Raw genomic sequence first — 18,568 nt, 5'->3', positions numbered from 1 at the left:
AGATCCAAAGTACTACAAAGGTTTCAAATATAATTGGAAACTATATAATTTAATTTACCAGTATAAAAACTGTACATCTTGCTCCCCTTTCCTGCAAATTCTCAAGTGCCAGAAAGGTTTGGCAAAAGGATTATTTTTTAATTTAGAGAGTTAATAAATTATTAGACACAAATAAGTGCCTCTTAAGTTGGTCTTGTGTTGTCAACTGTGTTTTATAGCAAAGCTCAACATTTCAACATTTCTGGTGCTTCAGGTACTCAACATCCATATGGCAAAAATGTCTTCTTCATGTTTTTAATGATTTTCATAAACTGTTCTCAAATAAATTTTTGATCAGCCTCTAATTTTCTAATACAATAATTACTTTTAATTTCCTTAATTATTAATGGTCCTGATTTACAGAAGCACAAGCTTAAGTTCCATTCACTTCTGTGGGACATAAGAAGTGAAGTTAAGCACAAAGTGATTTCCCAGATTCAGACCTTCACCTACAAACCTGGCTGTGACAAAGTTCCTTAAAATAAAAAATCAAGTATCAAGTGAGGATTTCAATAATGCCATTAAATAGTTTTAGGATCTTTAAAAGGAAAAATAGACCAGTGACTTAAAAACAAGTTCCTCTTGAAAAAAAATCAATATTATTTTTTGAAATTGCTTTTTACAGAAACATTCACAATGAAAAGCATCATGAAAAATCCGGAATTTCTCACAGAATGGAAAATCTGGTCTCATCCCTACTCTTCTCCCATCCTGATCTGCTCTCCCTCACTCTGCTTGGTAGGACTAAAAGTACCATGAGAGCCTGGTGAGATTTCAGCCTCTGCACAGAGCTGCTGATTTTTTGACAATTATCAAAGCAAGGAGAAATGTCAGACTAAAGAAATTATTAGAGACTGCTGAATTGATGATTTAATTTCCAGCAAGTCAGAGATCTGAGCCCTTCATCAGTGGCACCAGCACTGCAAGATCACAGATCAGAGACGCTCCAGGCTTCACTTGGCACGGGAGGAGATGGGGAGGGACAGGGAGCCAGAGGAATATTCCTTCCTCCACAAGGAATATTTTTAGCTCTGCTGATCAAATGGCCTGTGGAGGACGATGAGCAGCCACAGCCTGGAGCAGTTTCCCACTCCCTCAAGCTCAGCCCAGTCCTGTGGCACTTGAGCAGCAGTGTCACTCCCACTGCCATTCTTCCCAAGCCCATCCTGATCCTGCAGCTCAGTGATGGCTTCATTACCAACAGACAGACACTACCCCCCTGCAAATCTGAGAGGAAGCAATTTTAAACTATTCCCTGCATTTTCATTCCCCCAGTCAAAGCCCACTTTGCCTCACTGTCCCTTAAACTCTTCAATTATCAGTACAAGAATCATGCTTGTTTCTAACTGGGGCTCCCCTAAGTCCAGGCCAGTAACACACTGGAATATTTGTACGTGGGTTTAACTGTGTCCACTCAGCATCTGGCTGAAAACTCTTCCTGCTGTGCCCTGAGCAACACCTACAGCCACCCAGCCTGTAAGAGAGGTCTAGCTGCTGCCAGGATTTGTGGTGCCCTCCATTCACAAAACTCACATGCTAGAATTTTGTATTAAAGATTTATAGATCTTCTTGCTATGTAAGAAAACTCCTGTGTCCAGCTGCATGTGTCTCCATGTCAGCAGGCACAAGGCCACCTTGTCCATCAATCCTCTCCAAGCCAGCCAGACTGCCACTGAGCTCCAGCACACACAGTCTTCCTGGGTTTGCTCTACAGCACTTAGGATTTATTTATTTTAAGACAGGGACAGACCTTTCTCTCCTGGTTCAAATGCTTATTTCCTCAGAGAGAACACATGGATGCTCTTCTGAACCTTACAGCCCACATAGAGAGCAAGAGCAGAAAATGAGATGAAAGTATAAGGCACAAGTCACTTCAGTTTGACCCCTCAGTAAGAAAACACCACCGATTAAATGGCAGGAAAAGCAGCAGCATCCAGCAGGGCAGGTTAACTCTGCCATGGGTGACTCTTACAGCTGTCTGGGGCTCAGGCTCTGTATGTTATTCCAGCCTGACCCTTCAGCCCTTTCCTGTTTCAAGTCACAGCAGAAAATGGTTTAGAGATTTAGTCAAAACAGAAAGGAAGATGGATAAAATCCCTCCCAGGGAGTTCACCCAGGAAGTGTTTTTAGCTGGTGCCTTAGGTCGCTTTATCTACACCTACATTTGTTTACCAAAGAGATTCCACAACTTCTGGTGTGTTATTCTAACTTGAAGGAAATTATAAACCTTTAAAACTTAAAGGGAGTTTTCACTAAGGCAACATAAAAGTACTTTATTTCTGAATGAAACACTAAAACTTCAGCACTCCACCTGGAGTCACAGCACATGGACACAAGGGAGGAACAAGCACAAGATAGAGGGAAAATACAAATGGACAGAGCACAAGGCAGAGGAGAAAATTTGGTATATTTATGTGGTGAACCCTTATTAGCCTTCTTCCACAGCATAAATTAATCTCTCAGCATTAATTATCAGTTTATTATCAATTAATTGCAGTCATTAGGAAAAAAAGAGATTTTAATGGAAACCACTGCAGCTTTTCTCCCCTAAAATCAGACTTCGTTGTGCTGCTGGATTCCAATTACAGATAGGAGCCCCCAAAGCACACGTGGGGACACAGGGCTGGGTCTGAGGGACAGCAGTGTCATCCTGTCTGTCCTCACTGTTTGGGAAATCACCCCTCAGGTGTGTGTGGCTCTCTGGGGGAGAAAGGGACACCAGTCATGAGCCCCAGTGCTTCCTGTGTCCCTCAGAGGAACAACTTTGTCAGGAGTAAATAAACAAAGCTCAGGCTTTGGGGCTGAGTGGTTTTGTACAGGTACAGAGGAGTAAGAGCCCAGCAAGACAACCCAACACAGAGTGCCTGAAACCCTAAGAGCCATTTTTCCTCCCAGAACCAGCCCATTTCTGAATGGCAGCCTGACAGACCTTGAACACGACCCAAGATTTACAGCCCTTGACACGTGAATGACATCCCTACTCTCCTGCCACGCTGTAATTTAAACATATATCCATATCCATCATCTCTTTACCAAAATTCCACCATGGAGCAGCAGGTCAGGGGTGAGGGGAGGGCAGGCATGGTGTGGGGAGCTGCTTTTCTGCACTTTCGAAAATTACAGTCGTGACACGAGAGCTTGGAGTCACAAACGAAACCCTGCAGAGCCACAGAGAGAGCTCAGGGAAAGGAGCTGAAATTCCACCATCCTGCAGGTAGCAGGGCAGTGAGGGGTGTATGTACAGCTACAAATGACTGTATGGACATTGCAGGCATTAAGCACAGCTCCCTCCTTACCCCACAGCCCAAACGTGCCACAAACTGCTCTGCACTCAACCACAGGGGAAAGTTCCATCAAAGCCAGCAGCCAGGACTGGCCTTCAGAGCCTTTAAAATTACTTGCCTGAGGTTGTTAAAACAGAAGAAAAGGAATCACAGAATCCCAGGATGTTTTGGGTTGGGAGGAGCCTTAAACCCCATCCATGGGCAGGGACACCTTCCACTGTCCCAGTGTCCAGCCTGGCCTTGGGCACTGCCAGGGATCCAGGACAGCCACAGCTGCTCTGGGCACCTGTGCCAGGGCCTGCCCACCCTCACAGGGAACAATTCCTTCCCAATATCCCATCCATCCCTGCCCTCCAGCAGTGGAAAGCCATTTCCCCATTTTCCTATTTCCAAAAACTTCCCGAATTCCTTGCCTGAGGTCACCTACAGCATCAGCAGCTTTGGCAGACAGATATCTGAATTTTCTTAAATCTCATTTCTCAGGCAGATCAAAGCAGCAAACAGCTGATGTGTATATATATACATATATATATGTGTGTGTGTGTGTATTTGATCAGAGCACAGAAGCATGTTTTTGCAAACACAAACTACCAGCAAGAAAAGAGATTATTTTTTGTAGGTCCAAACCCAAAGAACTATTTGAACATCCCCCATCGCCCCGTTAGGGCTGCTATGCCACAGGCCAGACATCCATCACATCATTTACAAACAACAGGCACTGAGGAGCACAGAAATAACAAAACCCTGCTGTATCTGACACTGCTCCTTTCCAGCCCCATTCATCCTGACACTCCAGAATGAAGTAACACTACCAGTGCTTGGAAAACATCACTAACCGGGTAAGAAATGCCTCTGGGCAAGGTTAGAGATAAAAACCATGAGTATTTCCAGGCAAAAGATCTGCAAGCAGGGGTGTTAGAGATGCAGCTGATCAAGCCTTAAGGACAGAGGTTGGAAGGGTGAAACATTATTCAGAAAGCACAAGAAACAGAAGCAATTATGGGGAGGTTTTGTGAACAAAGCTGGAGTCAAAATGGAAAATCAGCTGCTTTTCTGGCAGCTGCAGCCATCACTCTTTACGAAGAAAGAGTGAAAAGTGGTGCCAAGACCCAGAAGATTAAATATTTAAGACAGACCATCTTCAATATCTAATATCCCTGATGGGGGCTTTTCAGAATGTAAACCACAATGTTTGAAATAAAGGTACGGTTTTAAACCCACAGATGAGTTAAAAATGCACCATTTAGAAAACAGAAAGTCCTGATCTGTAAAAGCCTGAGCCCTTGGTGACAAACCTGCTCTACGGTCTTAGAAAATACAGTTTGTGTTGATTTCTGATGCCTCCATCCCCCGGCCTGTGGCACATCCTCAGAGGGACAACAAACACCTGCTCTGTGCATTTTAATAAACTTGGGCCCAAACCTGCTCTGTAACTCTGGGAAAGCCCCCACAATTTAAGGAACAAGCTCAAACTGGGTTCCCCTGAGAATTCTGTGATTGACTCCTCTAAACAAAACTTACTTTTACTGTAACATGCAGTTGGGCAAAGCACCTCCATTTACTGAGTGCAACAGTGGCACTCTCAGCCCTCTTCATACCCAGACAGCTCAATTACAAGTTATCTTCAGAGCATCAATTTAATAATCCCTGTGCACTCAGTGTAACTGGTAGGGGATAACTTCAGAAACTGTTGTGATTGTGCATTTTGCCACCTGGCTCTGTGCCAGTAAATATTTGCTACAAACAGGGAAGATGATGCATCTTTGATTTACCACTGAAGTACCTTTAGGACAAGATGTCCTAAGGAGGGTTAGGTTGGCTATTGAGTTGAATTTTTTTAATGGAAGAGGTTGCCAAGCTCTGGCAGAGCTGCCCAGACCAGTGGTATGTGGAGTCACAGTCCCTGGAAGAGCTGAACAAACTGTGTTGATGTGGCACTTGGGGACAGGCTTGGCAGTGCTGTGGCAAAGGTTAAACTCCATGACTTTGGAGGTACTTTCCATCCTAAATGACTCCATCAGTCAGTGATTCTGCCTTTACACACACACAGTTTATGTGATTTCCATGCCTTGACAGAGCCTTTTTGAAACCATCCTTTCCTGACCTGCCTGCTCTGCATTTTATATGCAGTGAATCTGTTATTTGGAAGTGCAGATGTTGTCCCAAGGTCTGCGAACTTCACCTGCCCTGAGGCTGAGCATCCCAACTGCTCACCTGGGCTGTCTGCTGCTGCTTCCTCAGCCTCCTACACCAGCATCACCTGGTGACCAGAGCAGCTTTGCAGCCTTGCAGAGGATGGGACTGGGTGAAACAGTTTTAGATGATTTGTCCCAGCAGCCATGTAAACAGGTATTGAAAATGTGTGCATGGCAAACCTCCCCATAAGGAATAAACATCAAGGCAGGAAAGAATATCCCCACAATCTCCTCCCATTGTGGACTTGAACCAAGCCCAGCTAGTGGAAAAGTTGTAAAACAAGTGAATTGTAGGCAAAGGGCTCCTCTGCAAAGCATCTGCACTGCTCAGCTGTGGGGATGACTTGGTGTCTCATCAGAACAGCCCAAGTGTCCCCTTCAATTTGTGGCTGGCCCAGCCTTGTCTCCAAAGCTCCACATGAGGGTCAGGAGCTCTGCCAAGATCCATCACAGTCCCCATGGCTTTCTGCAGTGACCCTCACGGCCAGAGCCCAGAGCACAGTCTGGGCACAAGCAGAGATCACTAATTCTGGCCTCGTTTTCTGTCTCAAGGCAAAGGACACGACATAACAAACAACCATGGAATTGTGAGATCCTCTGCTGCTCACAAAAACCCCTTCAGGACAGCACCTCGATGTGATACTGCACTTTATCCTGACAAATGATCTTCCCTCTCACTCATCATCCCTCCCTAGAGCAGGCCCTGGCCCTCCCCTTAGCTGGGGGGTTTCCATCAGGGAAAACCATCTGAAGCAGTTCTGTATCACTTACATTCCCTTTGAGGAGAACTGCCCAGCAGCTCAGCCTCATGCAGCTCCTGTCTTGAGGAGGTTATTTCCAGATACCCTCCTTCCCGACTCTAAAATAAATTCCTGAGCATTTCTCCACTGGAGTTTGAGCACAGAAAGCCTCTGTCCCTGGCATGCTGAGGGGACAGCTTGAAGCGCACCTATATTTGCACCTGCTGAAAAAATGTGCTTTAGCACCAACAGCTCCACAACAGTTTTTATTTCTGCAATGCCATAAATATATTGTAAATAAATTCTTACATTCAAAAGCCACACACAGCTACAACCCTGGTTTTGCATCTCATGCATCCAGAGTTTAGAAAACAAAGAATTGATCCCATTTCTGTCACAATATACATTTATATCACTAAATAGAGAAAAAAATTTGAAGAGAGCCATGAATTGAGCAATTACAGACCAAAATTTAAGGGTGACAGTAATTTTTCATGTCTCGTAGCAGTGGATGGATCTCCACAGCAGAGCAGTGAATCTGCCCTGGCTGGGGCTGAAGGAGCAGCCCCATCAGCAGGGAAGGGAACCCCAGAGCTCCAGGACAGTGCAGCGTGCTCCTGGAGGGGACAAAAATCCCTTCTGCCTCAAAACTGGCACTGCCATGGTGACATGTCCAAACAGGACAGGGGCATACTGCCTCAAGCTGTGCCAGGGGAGGTTCAGGTTGGACACCAGAAGGAATTTTTTCCTGGAAAAGGTGGTCAGGCACTGGAAGGGGCTGCCCAGGGAGGTTCCTGGAGTGTCCAAGGAAGGCCTGGATGTGGCACTCAGTGCTCTGGGCTGGTGACAAGGTAGGGATCAGTCACAGGGTGGACTCGATGGTCTGGGAAGGCTTTTCCAACCTCAAGGACTCCATGACTGTGTGAGAATTAAGGATCACAGGGGCAAAACCTCAGGCTGAGCAAAGGGTGTGTTGAATCTGCTTTTAGAACAGGACACAGCAGACCCCACTGTTAATCCTGCTGGATGGGAGTGCTGCCCTACCCAATTCTGAAGGAAATCTCTGATGACCAACTATTAAAACCCTTGTCCTTAATAAATGCTATCCCAATTGCTAAATTAATCTATCCTTCAGTGTTATCATCCCAGCTACAGAGTAATAGATGTTAATTAAGAAGTTTGGATGTAACTGAACCCCTATAGATGGCAGCTTACTTCCCCAAAGCCTGGAACAATGCCAGGAGTTTCAGAGCCCCTCCAGCTCAGCTTTGGGATCTCCTGAGGTCTGAGCACAGCCAGCAGCACCCTGCAGGCTGCCTGCTAGCTTCAGGCATTCTTGATTAATTCTCATTCCCACTGTCACTTTGCTTTTATTTACTGCTGCTGGGAGCAGGAGGCACACAGTGTGTGACCTCAGATCCACTGGAGCACAGCACGTGGAGTGATGGATTAGCAGGGTGGAAACAAGGAATTCTGCTGCTTTCTTTTGCCTAATGCGAAACAGCCCTCAACACCCGAGAGAAGCTTAGGACAGAGCTTTCAACATGTGTGAACATCTGGAAGGAAGGGGTAGAAATAGCCAAGCCAGAAAGGCCTGTGGGCAGGTTTTGAACAGGTTTTGTGGATTTACAAAATACCCAGGATTTGTTACCCAGAGAAGCTGTGGCTGCCCCATCCCAGGATGGGACTTGGAACAATCTGGTCTAGTGGAAGGTGTCCCAGCCCATGGCAGGGGATGGAACTGGATGGGCCTTAAGTTCTTTTCCAACTCAAACATTCCATCCCCAAACCTGCACACAGGAGGCACCAAACTCGTGGACAACCTGTCAGTGGAAGTCTCATTTCCCCAGTCATCTTCCGGCAAGTGAGCCAAGACACAGGAAAGAAGAACAGAAAAGAAGGCAGGGGAAAGGTCATGATGGTGACCAGAATTTTAATGCATCTGAAAGCAGAGCAGCTTTTCTGAGCCCTGAGTACACACAGCCTGGCCCTGACCAAGGGGTGAGGACACATAGGTAGGGACAGGAGGCTGCATCATGGCAAGATTTACTGTTGAATAAAAGCACCCATTAACTGCTTTTGTTTTGTTTAGTAAAGTCCTAAGTGAAGGCAGAAAATCCTATCTAAATATGGAGAAGGATGTTAATACACATTCTGAAAACAGACTTTGCACTGGGTAGGATCCACCTGGATGCTCCACACAGATACATCCCTTTAACAAAGACATGAAAGCTTTCCCCTCTCTGTGTTTCTATATATATATAAAGCACACAGAAGAATATCCATGAGTTGGAATCTGTCCTTCAGTCATCTGTTTTAAGAGCTTTTCACAGGAGCAAAGTAGCACTTACTCAGTTCCTGTTCTCCAGGTGTTTGAGTTTCAATCAGAAACTATTAATAAAGAAGACAAAGAACCCAACTATATTTTGAATGTTTGACTCAAAAATCCTCCTGCAAGCAATTTGTGGTTCCAGCCTGGACTATCCCAGGCAGCCAGAACCAGCAAACCACACTTGAGATGTTGCTCCTCTGACTCAGACATGGGAAGCATCTTCCACTGTCTGCTCCCCACAGAACACTGGGGATGGGGAGTCCTGCCTGCTCTTTCTCCTTGGAGCCTGCTTTTCCTGGCCTCCCCCCTGTGCCCTTGAACACTCATTCCTGCACAAGGGATGTGGGATGGGGATGCCTTCAGAGCTTGGTAAATCCTGCTCTCCAAGCACAAGGTGCCCAGCTCGAATCTCCTGCAGGGCAGAGCTGGGACAAGTGGCTGAGGTTTGGGGCAATTTCTTCTTCTGATGCACCAGGGACCCGATTCCATCCACCAGAGCAAACACAGCCCCTGCTGGAAGGAAGAACAGGAACAGGGCACAACATTGGGCATCCTGCCCCACAGGAATGACTCAGCTCCTGCCAGCCTGAAAATGGGAGCAGGAAAATGGAGAAAACCCTGCTCGGACCACGAGAATTCCTGCTCTGAGAACAGCCTTAGAAATGTTCCAGTGCTGGAGCAGAAAAAGGCTTCCTTTGCTGCCATTATGCCCCGGAAAGGAGGAGCAGGAAAGGCGCTGTGGCTGTGCTGGCATGACAGCAGTCAGCCTGTGTCTAATACCTGAGACTGTGTCTGCCTGGCTTGTGCTTGTGCAGTCTGACATCCCTGCTGAGCAGCGCCTGTCACTCCTGTCCCAACAATCCGCCTGTGAGCATGGACATGAGCAGCCAAAGCCTCAGGAAAGGCTGAGGTTACAGCTCCCCTCAGAATCTGAACATCTCCACAGACAGTCCTTGTTCTCTCCCTGCCGCTCCAAATGTCACCAAAAACTATGCTTGAGGTGTGCAAACACTACAAATTTCACACTGTAAACAGCATTACAAGTTTCATTTTTCAGAACAAAAGCTGAGGTTGGTCATTCTTCTCTTGTAATATTTGAGTAAGTACACAAAGTTGCTGTAATGTCGCACAAACAAACCCCAGAACATCCAAAAGGCACATTTCCAGCCTTCCTTACAAGTTGACTGGATTAGCCCATTCCAGCCTTTTGCAGGCTCTGACTTATACTGATTTATTCTCCACAGTCCACATAAACCCTTTCAAATGTGGTTCAGACCATGTAAATTCTTTGTTTATCCCTGTGGAAACTCCCAAGGATTGCAAACACTCTCCAAGGACTTTCACAGCAGCAGGTACAGCATGAATTCCTCAGGGGTCTCAGCCACCCCCTGTGCTCCTTCAGGAACCACAGGATTCCCAGTTACTGTCTCCAGGTTCAGAGGGCTCACAGGTACAGTCCTCACACCACCCTTCCAGGACTTGACCCATTTATTATAATAATATCACTCTTTTCACAGAAGTCCTGAAATCCATTTTCTAGAAATACAAGTTCAGTGCAACCTTACTTGGGAAAAAAAAAAAAAAATAAAAGGAAAATCCACCTGAATTACTGAAAAAAACTCCAAACCAACCCCTCACATCACTGTCTCTTCCCAATAGGATTTAATTCCCTCCCTCTGTCATTTCCTAGTTTTCACATTTAAATTTGTCCAAAGGAATCAAAAGAAGAATCCTATCTCTCCTCTTTTCTGAAACAGCTCTCTATATAGTCCCACTTCTTCTTTAGAGCTAATAAACTGGATTAATTTTTTTAGGTTTTTAAGTAGAAGAAAAGCTGAGCAGAGACTTAACCTCTCCTCTGAACCTTGTACAAAGTCTGGATTTTACAAGCTGACTTGCACCTCCCAAAGAATGCTTTTTCAAACCTTATCTGGGAAGGTTTTGCAAAACAGGCATCAAACACTAATTCTCTTTTCACCACTAAAATGATACAGCTGGGAAGGAGTGGGATAGAATTCCCTCAGTGTAACTAGCTGTGTCCTGCCAAACCCAGCTACGGCTGAGCTGGATGTTTGAAATATCTGCTGCTCCAAAGCTTTGCTCTGCTGCCTGCTCCAGAGGGAACGGCACAGTAAATGCCATTTGAGGGGCCACAGCACAGGGGGGCTGCACTGACCCTCAAACCCACGGGTTTGACTGATTTCTCTCAGTCTGGAAAAGAAAGTTGGCAGTTGGCAACTCCTTCACTCTTTGCTATCTGCTTCTGCAACAAATCACAGCAATTTAGAGCTTTTGCATTTATGTGGATCCAGCCTCCCTAGCAGAATTCCCCACATTCATCTGAGCAATCCAGGACATAGCTCAGGCTGCTGCAGTGCCTGAACACCAGTGCTGGAAGCACATCCAAAGGCTGAGGAAAGCCAAATTTGGTTTTCAGGCTTTTTTCCTCCCTCCTTCAATATTTTTGGCCTGATCCAGATGCACCCTGCCAAAATCTGTCCCCATTACACCATCCCTCCATGAGTTATTTCACACCTCCCATTCCATTCTCCTGTGGAGCCAAATCCACACAGACACTGCTGGTGTCCAACGTGTGATGGAATGGAATCTTTCCCTGGACATGGGAGAAGCCATGGGGTGGCAGGGCTGAAGTATCTCCATGGCAGAAATGATGCTCAGCTGTGCAGTTCCTCCCATACCTTCCTGGTCATTGGATCCAAATGTCACAAATGTCTCAGCTTTCTATGGATCTGAGAGAGGCACATGGAACAACAGGGGAGAGGGTGATCCTGGGGAGGGGAGAAGCTCCAGCTAGCCAGGGGGAGTACTTTAAAACAGAAGAAAAATATGAAAAAAAAAAAAGAGAGAAAAAAGAATGAAAAAATACAGGAAAAGCAAGGAAAGGAAAAAAGAAAAGAGAAAAAAAGAATGAAAAAATACAGGAAAAATAAGGAAAAAATGAAAAATATAAAAGGGAAAGAGGGGAAAGAAGCAAAGAAGAGGAGGCGAAAGACAAGGGGGAAAAGAGGAGAGAGAAAAAGGAAAAAGAAAAAAGGGTATGAGGAAAAAGGGAAAGGGGGAAGAGGAAAAGGAGAAAAAGGGGAAGAGAAAAAAAGAGAGAGAAAAGGGAAGGGGAAAAGGGAAAGGGGGAAAGGGAAAGAAAATAAAGTAAGAAAATGAAAAAAGAAAAAAAAGGAAAAAAGGGAGACAAAGGCAGCTGGTTTTACACTCATCCTTTAATGGATGAGGCCAAATCCCAGGGTTTCCATTGGAGGGGAGGGGAGGGGAGGAGAGGGGAGGGGAGGGGAGGGGAGGGGAGGGGAGGGGAGGGGAGGGGAGGGCAATTTCTCAGGAGCTGGGCCTGGTGCACAGTGGCAACAAAGAAGCAATTCCCTTTGCAAGGCTCAGAACTGTCCCACTGTCCCACACAGATGGAATCCATGCCTGTACCCTCAGACACATCCCTGCAGAGCACTAGAGAGTGGGGAAGGCACCAGAGGAGCGGGGGCAGGCCTCACCTCCATCCTGCCCCATCCCAGCTCTCTGCTGCTCCTGGGCCTCCCTCCTGCAGGGCGGTACTCTGCAGGGTTTGGGACACAATTATACCTGAGGCCACCCTGTGAATCTCTGGAGGTGTCAGTCAGCTGGGGGAAGGATGAGCAGTGATGTGCTCTGGAGCTAGTGAAAAACTGCCATGTTCTCCAGGCTCACCTGCAATAGCCAGGGAATAATCCAGGGATCATCCCTCCACTGAGCACTGCAAATGTACCCCAAATGCGAGGGCTCAAAACACACTGAAATTCCAATTTCCTACAGTCTCCTGAAAGTCCCTTTGCCCCGCACTGCCCTACCCGTGTGCCCACCCCCAGGGTTTGCTGTGCTGCCTGTCAGCCCGGCCTGCTCAGCTGGGAAGTGCTGCTTCTGTGCCAGACTGGCTCCAGGGGGTTACAACACTCCCAAAAAATGCCAGAACACTGGCAGATCTGAGGGATGTCCACTTGGAGCCTCTCTTCTCTCTTCCAAGAGCACATTCATAAATATGTACAGGAACACATGAAAGCTGCTTACAGAGAGGAATTCCCGCTGGAATTAACACTGCTGGAGCTCAGCCTGGCCAGGCTCCACCCCAGAACAGAGCAAGAGGCTCTGCTCCTCGAGGATGCTGTGTTCCTCAGCTCTCACAACACCCCACTCTGAGCACAGAGCTGAGGCAGCAGAGCAGGGACCCTGCAAATTCACCACCTGTCAGTGTGCACTCACTGGTAAGATGGATGCTCAGGGGGTGCTGAGGTGAATCATGGAAAGAGCTCTGTCCTGACCCAGGAAATCAACCCAGCACAGGCAGTGACTCTGCATGAACCTGCCAGCACCCTGCACCTCCCACAAAGGGTGAATCACTGAGCATATTCAAGCCCAGCCATTAGGTAGCATTTCACAGTCACACAGATCAGCAGATGAAGAGTCCGTGGGACAGAGCAGCAGATTCCTCTGCCCAAAGCATCCTGAGATAAGAATTCCATGCCAGGTGTCTGGGAGCAGATCAAGACTCTGGGCAGCACACTGTGCTAACAAACCACTGGCTGGGACTCCCTGGTGGGGTCACTGGTGTGTCCAGGTGTCCGTGCTCCCCCCAAAGTGACCTCAGCCTGGGCACACCCACTGCTGTTTCTGGGCTCACCCCTGGGCATCAGTGAGGATTATTTGCTTCACACTCTCCTTTTTCTCCCCTCAATTCTTCTCCTGTCCCAAAATGTGCTGGTGGCAGCACCACAGGCAGCATCCCTGGCAGAGCAAGCCAGGGAAGAGGTGGAAAACCCCAGACACAGCACAGGGAAGCGACACATCCCAACATTCTGGAGCTGTGTGGAACAGAGAATGAAACCCAGGCTGGGGAGAGAAAACAGGGCCTTTACCTGACAGGAGATCTGCACCAGGTACACCAGCTCCTTGGACTCACAGCCATTCCTCGTCACTTCGTTCTGCTCCTCTGGGAGAGAGAGCTGCAGCGAGGGAGGAGACAGGGAAAGAAGAGAGAGGAGCAGGTCAGTGAGGGGCACAAACAGGCACAGAACTGCACACAGAGCTCAGCAGCCTCAGCAACTCGCCCCCACACATGCTGGGTCTCAGGTCAGGCAATCAGGGAATCAGGGAAGGGCTTGTCTGGCTGGAGCTGCCACAGGAGAGACACTCAGCACACACAGACCCTGCAATGCCACCGGATCCTGGAACCTCACCTGACAGGTTAAAAATAAAAATACGGTTCAAAAATGAAACAGTTATGGGGAAGCAAATAGTTCGAGGCAGGAATTAAACCCTACAGCTTAGAAGTCTGCAAAATTAATTGTTCACTGAAAATATCTCTATAAATATTCATGGATAGTGAATATAGAACAGTGCTTCTCTCTACCCCCTCCCCACATTTTTTATTTTTTTATTTAATACTTTCAGGCAGACATAAGATAATAAAACACATCTCTCAATTTCAGTGCTGTCAAGCAATTCACCCCAGCAGAGTTTTACAGCACCATTCATCACACCCAGAGTCATTAACTGCATCATCAGATGTGTTTGTGTGAGAGCAGTGAGGAGACATTCCTGCACACGGACCGAGCCTGGAGCATCCCACTCCTGGCCCTGTTATCCCACTAAAATGGTTTATGCTTAATGATCTCTCTGAGAGCACAAATTACAAATAATTGTAAGCAAGTTAAGATTGTTTGCAAAGCAAATAAATAAAGGAAATGTGTACATAAAACTTAAAAGGCTGTAAAAAAAATTCCAATTAGCCAAGGGCAAAAAAATCCTGAAACAAATGAGAGCAGAAATGAAAAAAGGCTGAGGAGAAGAATCCCAAGTTGCTGCATTTAATGAATGTAAGCAAGTGAAAATCAGAAGTGGGTAATGAGAAACGCCTCATGAAAGAGGGACAAAGAAGGCAAAGTTCTCTCCATACAAATGACCATGACACCTGGAATTTATTTAACTTTGTTTGGCCAGAATCTCCCTTTTCTCTGTAGGGAAGTTCCACCACACATGGATTCAGCCCTCTCCCTCCACGAACCCAGCTCCTGGGACTTTAACTTCTTTTCTGATGGCTGTAGACAGGTAATTAACAACACTCCTGGTCCAAAGAAAGTCTTTGGATCTGTACAATTTATTACCAGCATAGGCTGTTGCTATTAATGTGATTAAACACAACCATTGCTTCTGTATTGTACCTTCCCCCCACCTTTATCATCACTCTTTGCTATCAATGTCACATCTGAAGTGCTACTGAGTTTGGAAACTAGAGCCAAAGGAAACCCAAAGCATGCAGTAAAGGAAGGCTCACACAGGCTGTAAATATTTGCCACGTTTGTCAGGTATGAGGAGCTCTGGTGCAAAGAGGCCACAAAGATGAACCAAAGGCTGGAGCAGCCCTTCTGTAAGGAAAGGCTGGGAGAGCTGGGGGTGCTCACCTGGAGAGGAGAAGCTCCAGGGAGAGCTCAGAGCCCCTGCCAGGGCCTGAAGAGGCTCCAGGAGAGCTGGAGAGGGACTGGGGACAGCGGATGGAGGGACAGGACCCAGGGAATGGCTCCCACTGCCAGAGGGCAGGGATGGGTGGGATATTGGGAATTGGGAATTGTTCCCTGGGAGGGTGGGCAGGCCCTGAAATAGATTTCCCAGAGCAGCTGTGGCTGCCCCTGGATCCCTGGGAGTGTCCAAGGCCAGGTTGGATGGGGCTTGGAGCAGCCTGGGACAGCTGATGGCCATGGCAGGGGTGGGACTGGATGGGCTTTAAGGGCTCTTCCAGCACAACCCAATTCTGGGATTCTATGAATCAAATGTGGATTTCCTACTCCTGGAGAAAGGTTTCCATCCTTTAATCTCCCCTGTGCTCCTTGAGGGCACACAGAGCCCCCCAGCCCCAAGGGAATCTCAGGTGTCCCTTCACTGAGTGTCTCAGTGGCAAAGCTCATTACCACAAGCCCTGAAAACACAAGAGCCAGGTAACAAAATCACCAAGAGGCAACTGCAGAGCTCCCTGAAAGGAACTCAGGGCCCAGCTCTGTGCAGCAAAACGTGGGGTAGAGAAAGGCAGGGGGTGAATTCATCATCCTCCCCCTCACACACTGACACCAGGCTGGGCTCCAGCCACACCAGGGCTCTGCACAGACCTCAGGAAGAGCAGTGATCAGCTGGAGGTGTGAGCAGGACACTGAGGTACAGCACACTTCCTTCCCAGGGCACTCCTGCCTGAGGACCATCCTCAGGATCAGGTTCAGGGAGCTCACAGCCTCCCAGCCAGCCCCACTTCAGCCCCTGCTCACACAAACCCACTGGGGAGCAGTGACATTCCAGCCCACTGATGGCCATGATCCATGCACCTGTATCTGACTTCAGAGGGGAATTGAAAAACCAGCTGAACACTGCTCCTCTCCCACAGGCAGCCTCATGCTGACTGAGACAGAAACTGTTACACAGGAAAATCTGTGGGGTTTGTCCTGCAATCCAGCCGTCCTCACAGCAACATGCCCCCAAAGATGAATATTCACTGGTGTTCCCTGTCCCCACGTGGACTGGGAACATTTTGTTTGCATTTCAGTTTGCACTTGCTTTGTTAATAGACATGCACCAAAACTCTCCCAAAAATCATGGATGTCCTGGTGTTTAAAAGCCTTTCCTGCTGCTGCATTCCTTGTAAACAGAACATCCTGGAAAGCACAGTTGCCCCCAGGCTTGATCTGAAATCCAGGCACAAAGCAGAGGCCTCTCCTGACCTTACCGGGCTCTGAACATGACTCACAGGCAGAATCTGGTTAGCTCCAAAAGTGGGACATTGATTTTTGTGTTCTTAAAGAACACAGGCCAGCGGGGTCTGGTGGATATCCCTGTAACTGTGCCAATGTGTTTTACTGATGTAAATAATCTGTAAATAGCATTTATTGCAACTGATCATAGTAAAACAACATATACTTAATAATATATAATCTGCAATGTTCCTTCTTCACACTGAAATTGGTTGTCAAACCTCCTGAGCCTGATGAACAATTACGAGGCATTAGATCCCATTAGGTTAATGTATTGTTGGAATATATATGCTTAGCTAGGATGAGTGGATATGACAAATTTCATAAATGGCCTTTAGACTATCTTAAACTTTTCATTGGCAGCATTTCATGCTACACAAAGAAAGCCTTAAAAACAGTCACACCATGCTCCGTGTGTATGGAAAATGCAGAGTCTTGAAAACATTACAGAATTAGGGAATCCCAGAACGGTTTGGGTTGGAAGGGACCTTAAAGCTCATCTGGTTTCTTGGGCAGGGACTCTTTCCACAGTCCCAGGCTGCTCCAACCTGGCCTTGGACACTTCCAGGAACAGGGCAGCCAGAGCTCCTGTGGGCAACTATGCCAAGGCATTGCTCAAATTTGTCTTTACATGGCTGGGGACAAGTCTGGGAGCCTCCATCCTGCACACACCCACTGAAAAGTGATGATGAATTCAACACAGGTAATTTTTCCTCTACCAGAGAACTTGTACCACAAGCTTTGGGCTCTTTTTGCCCAAAAGAACTTGCTGGCCAAGACATATGCCGATCACATATACAAGGAGGTTAAACTTAAAAATGCTTCTAGGTTATGTCTGAGACAGAGGCTCATCTCTGGCAAGCTGAATGATAAGGGGACTGATTAAAGAGGTCTCCAGCAGAGGAAAATTTATTGGTCATTCCTTCTGTAGGGAAGAACAGCAACAAAGCAGGAGGCTGAGTTATGATATGGCACATTCAGAATTAAAAATAATTTAAAAATAACTCTTGAGACCTGTGCAATAATTTTTTTACTTCCAACCACTGCAGAGTTTTGTATTCTCCTCTTAAAAATAGCAAAAGCTGTGAAAAATCATCTCAGGAAAAGCACTACATAAGTCTGTTAACAGGACAGGGATTGTTGGCTACTAACAATGTGCTAAAGCCTGACCAGGTAAGACCTGGTACCCCTGAGCCCCAGATGCCAAAGGAAGCTTATTCAGCCAGCTGTAACTTTCATCTCCTTGTTTCCTGAGTGATGTCAACTCCATCATCCATCTCTCCTGGTGAAAAGGTGATTTGTGAGAAGCCTGGGAAGCACAGATTTGATTTGTCTGTGGAACTTACTTCAACTTTTGCTTCATAAAGCCATGAGCACAATAAAATTAAAGTATGTAAGAAAGAGAAAACAAAACATAAAAGAAAAGAAAAAAGCCCGAACAAATCCCCCTCCCCAGTAGAATCAGCATTAAGGTTATAATTTAATGGGAGAGGTATTTAGTAATTAGATGACAATTAATGAGAACTGTAAGCTAGAAAAATAATCTTGTTTCCAAATAGAAAGAGCAGATCATCCTTCCCGAACTCCAAACATGTCTGTGCAGATAATGGTGTAAACTTTTATACTTTGATTGAACTAATTAAATGGAGACCCCATCTCATGTCAAAGGTGTGGAGCTACACTACACTGACCTGGGACACAGCCAGGGAATAACACTCCAGCAAGCAGCAAAACCCTGTGAAATAACTCCTACAATTCTTGGAGCTGATTTCAGTGCCCCACTCAGCACCTCCCAGGTTTTATCTAAATTCCTTGGACAAGGATGCCCGGGTTGGGAGCCAGCAGAAATCCAAGACCTCAAAGGTGATGCTGTGTGTGCATAGCAGGGACTGGCTCCTGCAAGAGGCTAACTCTTGTTAGTGCAGAACTGAGACAGGCTTAAGCCACAGGGAGCAAACAGGAGCTTCTCAGGAAAATATTGGGACAATCACAAATATCCACCACCAGTCTGAGCTGATAGAGACGTTTCTGGCATCCCTCACAGATGGTGACAGAAACCTGCCTGTCCTTGGCCCTGCCCTGAGGGTTCCTCATACATTTCATGGCCAGCCAAAGGAATTATGGAGAATCACAGAATTGCTGAGGTTGAAAAAACCTATGAGATCACAGAGTCCAGCCATTCCTCCAG

General features: G+C 46.7%; 1 protein-coding gene across 11 annotated transcripts in view; it reads right to left on the bottom strand.

Moving 5' to 3' along the window:
- ARHGAP32 (Rho GTPase activating protein 32) overlaps positions 1-18,568 on the bottom strand; it is a 238,584-nt gene that overhangs the window by 80,417 nt on the left and 139,599 nt on the right. For all 11 annotated transcript variants that reach the window (XM_072918149.1, XM_072918150.1, XM_030290907.4 and 8 more), the window contains one exon: positions 13,504-13,590. In XM_072918149.1, the coding sequence (XP_072774250.1) occupies positions 13,504-13,590 (87 nt within the window). The remainder of the gene's footprint in view (positions 1-13,503; positions 13,591-18,568) is intronic.

Source organism: Taeniopygia guttata, chromosome 24, assembly GCF_048771995.1.
Source record: "Taeniopygia guttata chromosome 24, bTaeGut7.mat, whole genome shotgun sequence".
Taxonomy (NCBI): Eukaryota; Metazoa; Chordata; class Aves; order Passeriformes; family Estrildidae; genus Taeniopygia; species Taeniopygia guttata.
Note: the sequence above shows the minus strand (reverse complement) of the source record. Positions and strands in the feature narration are given on the sequence as shown.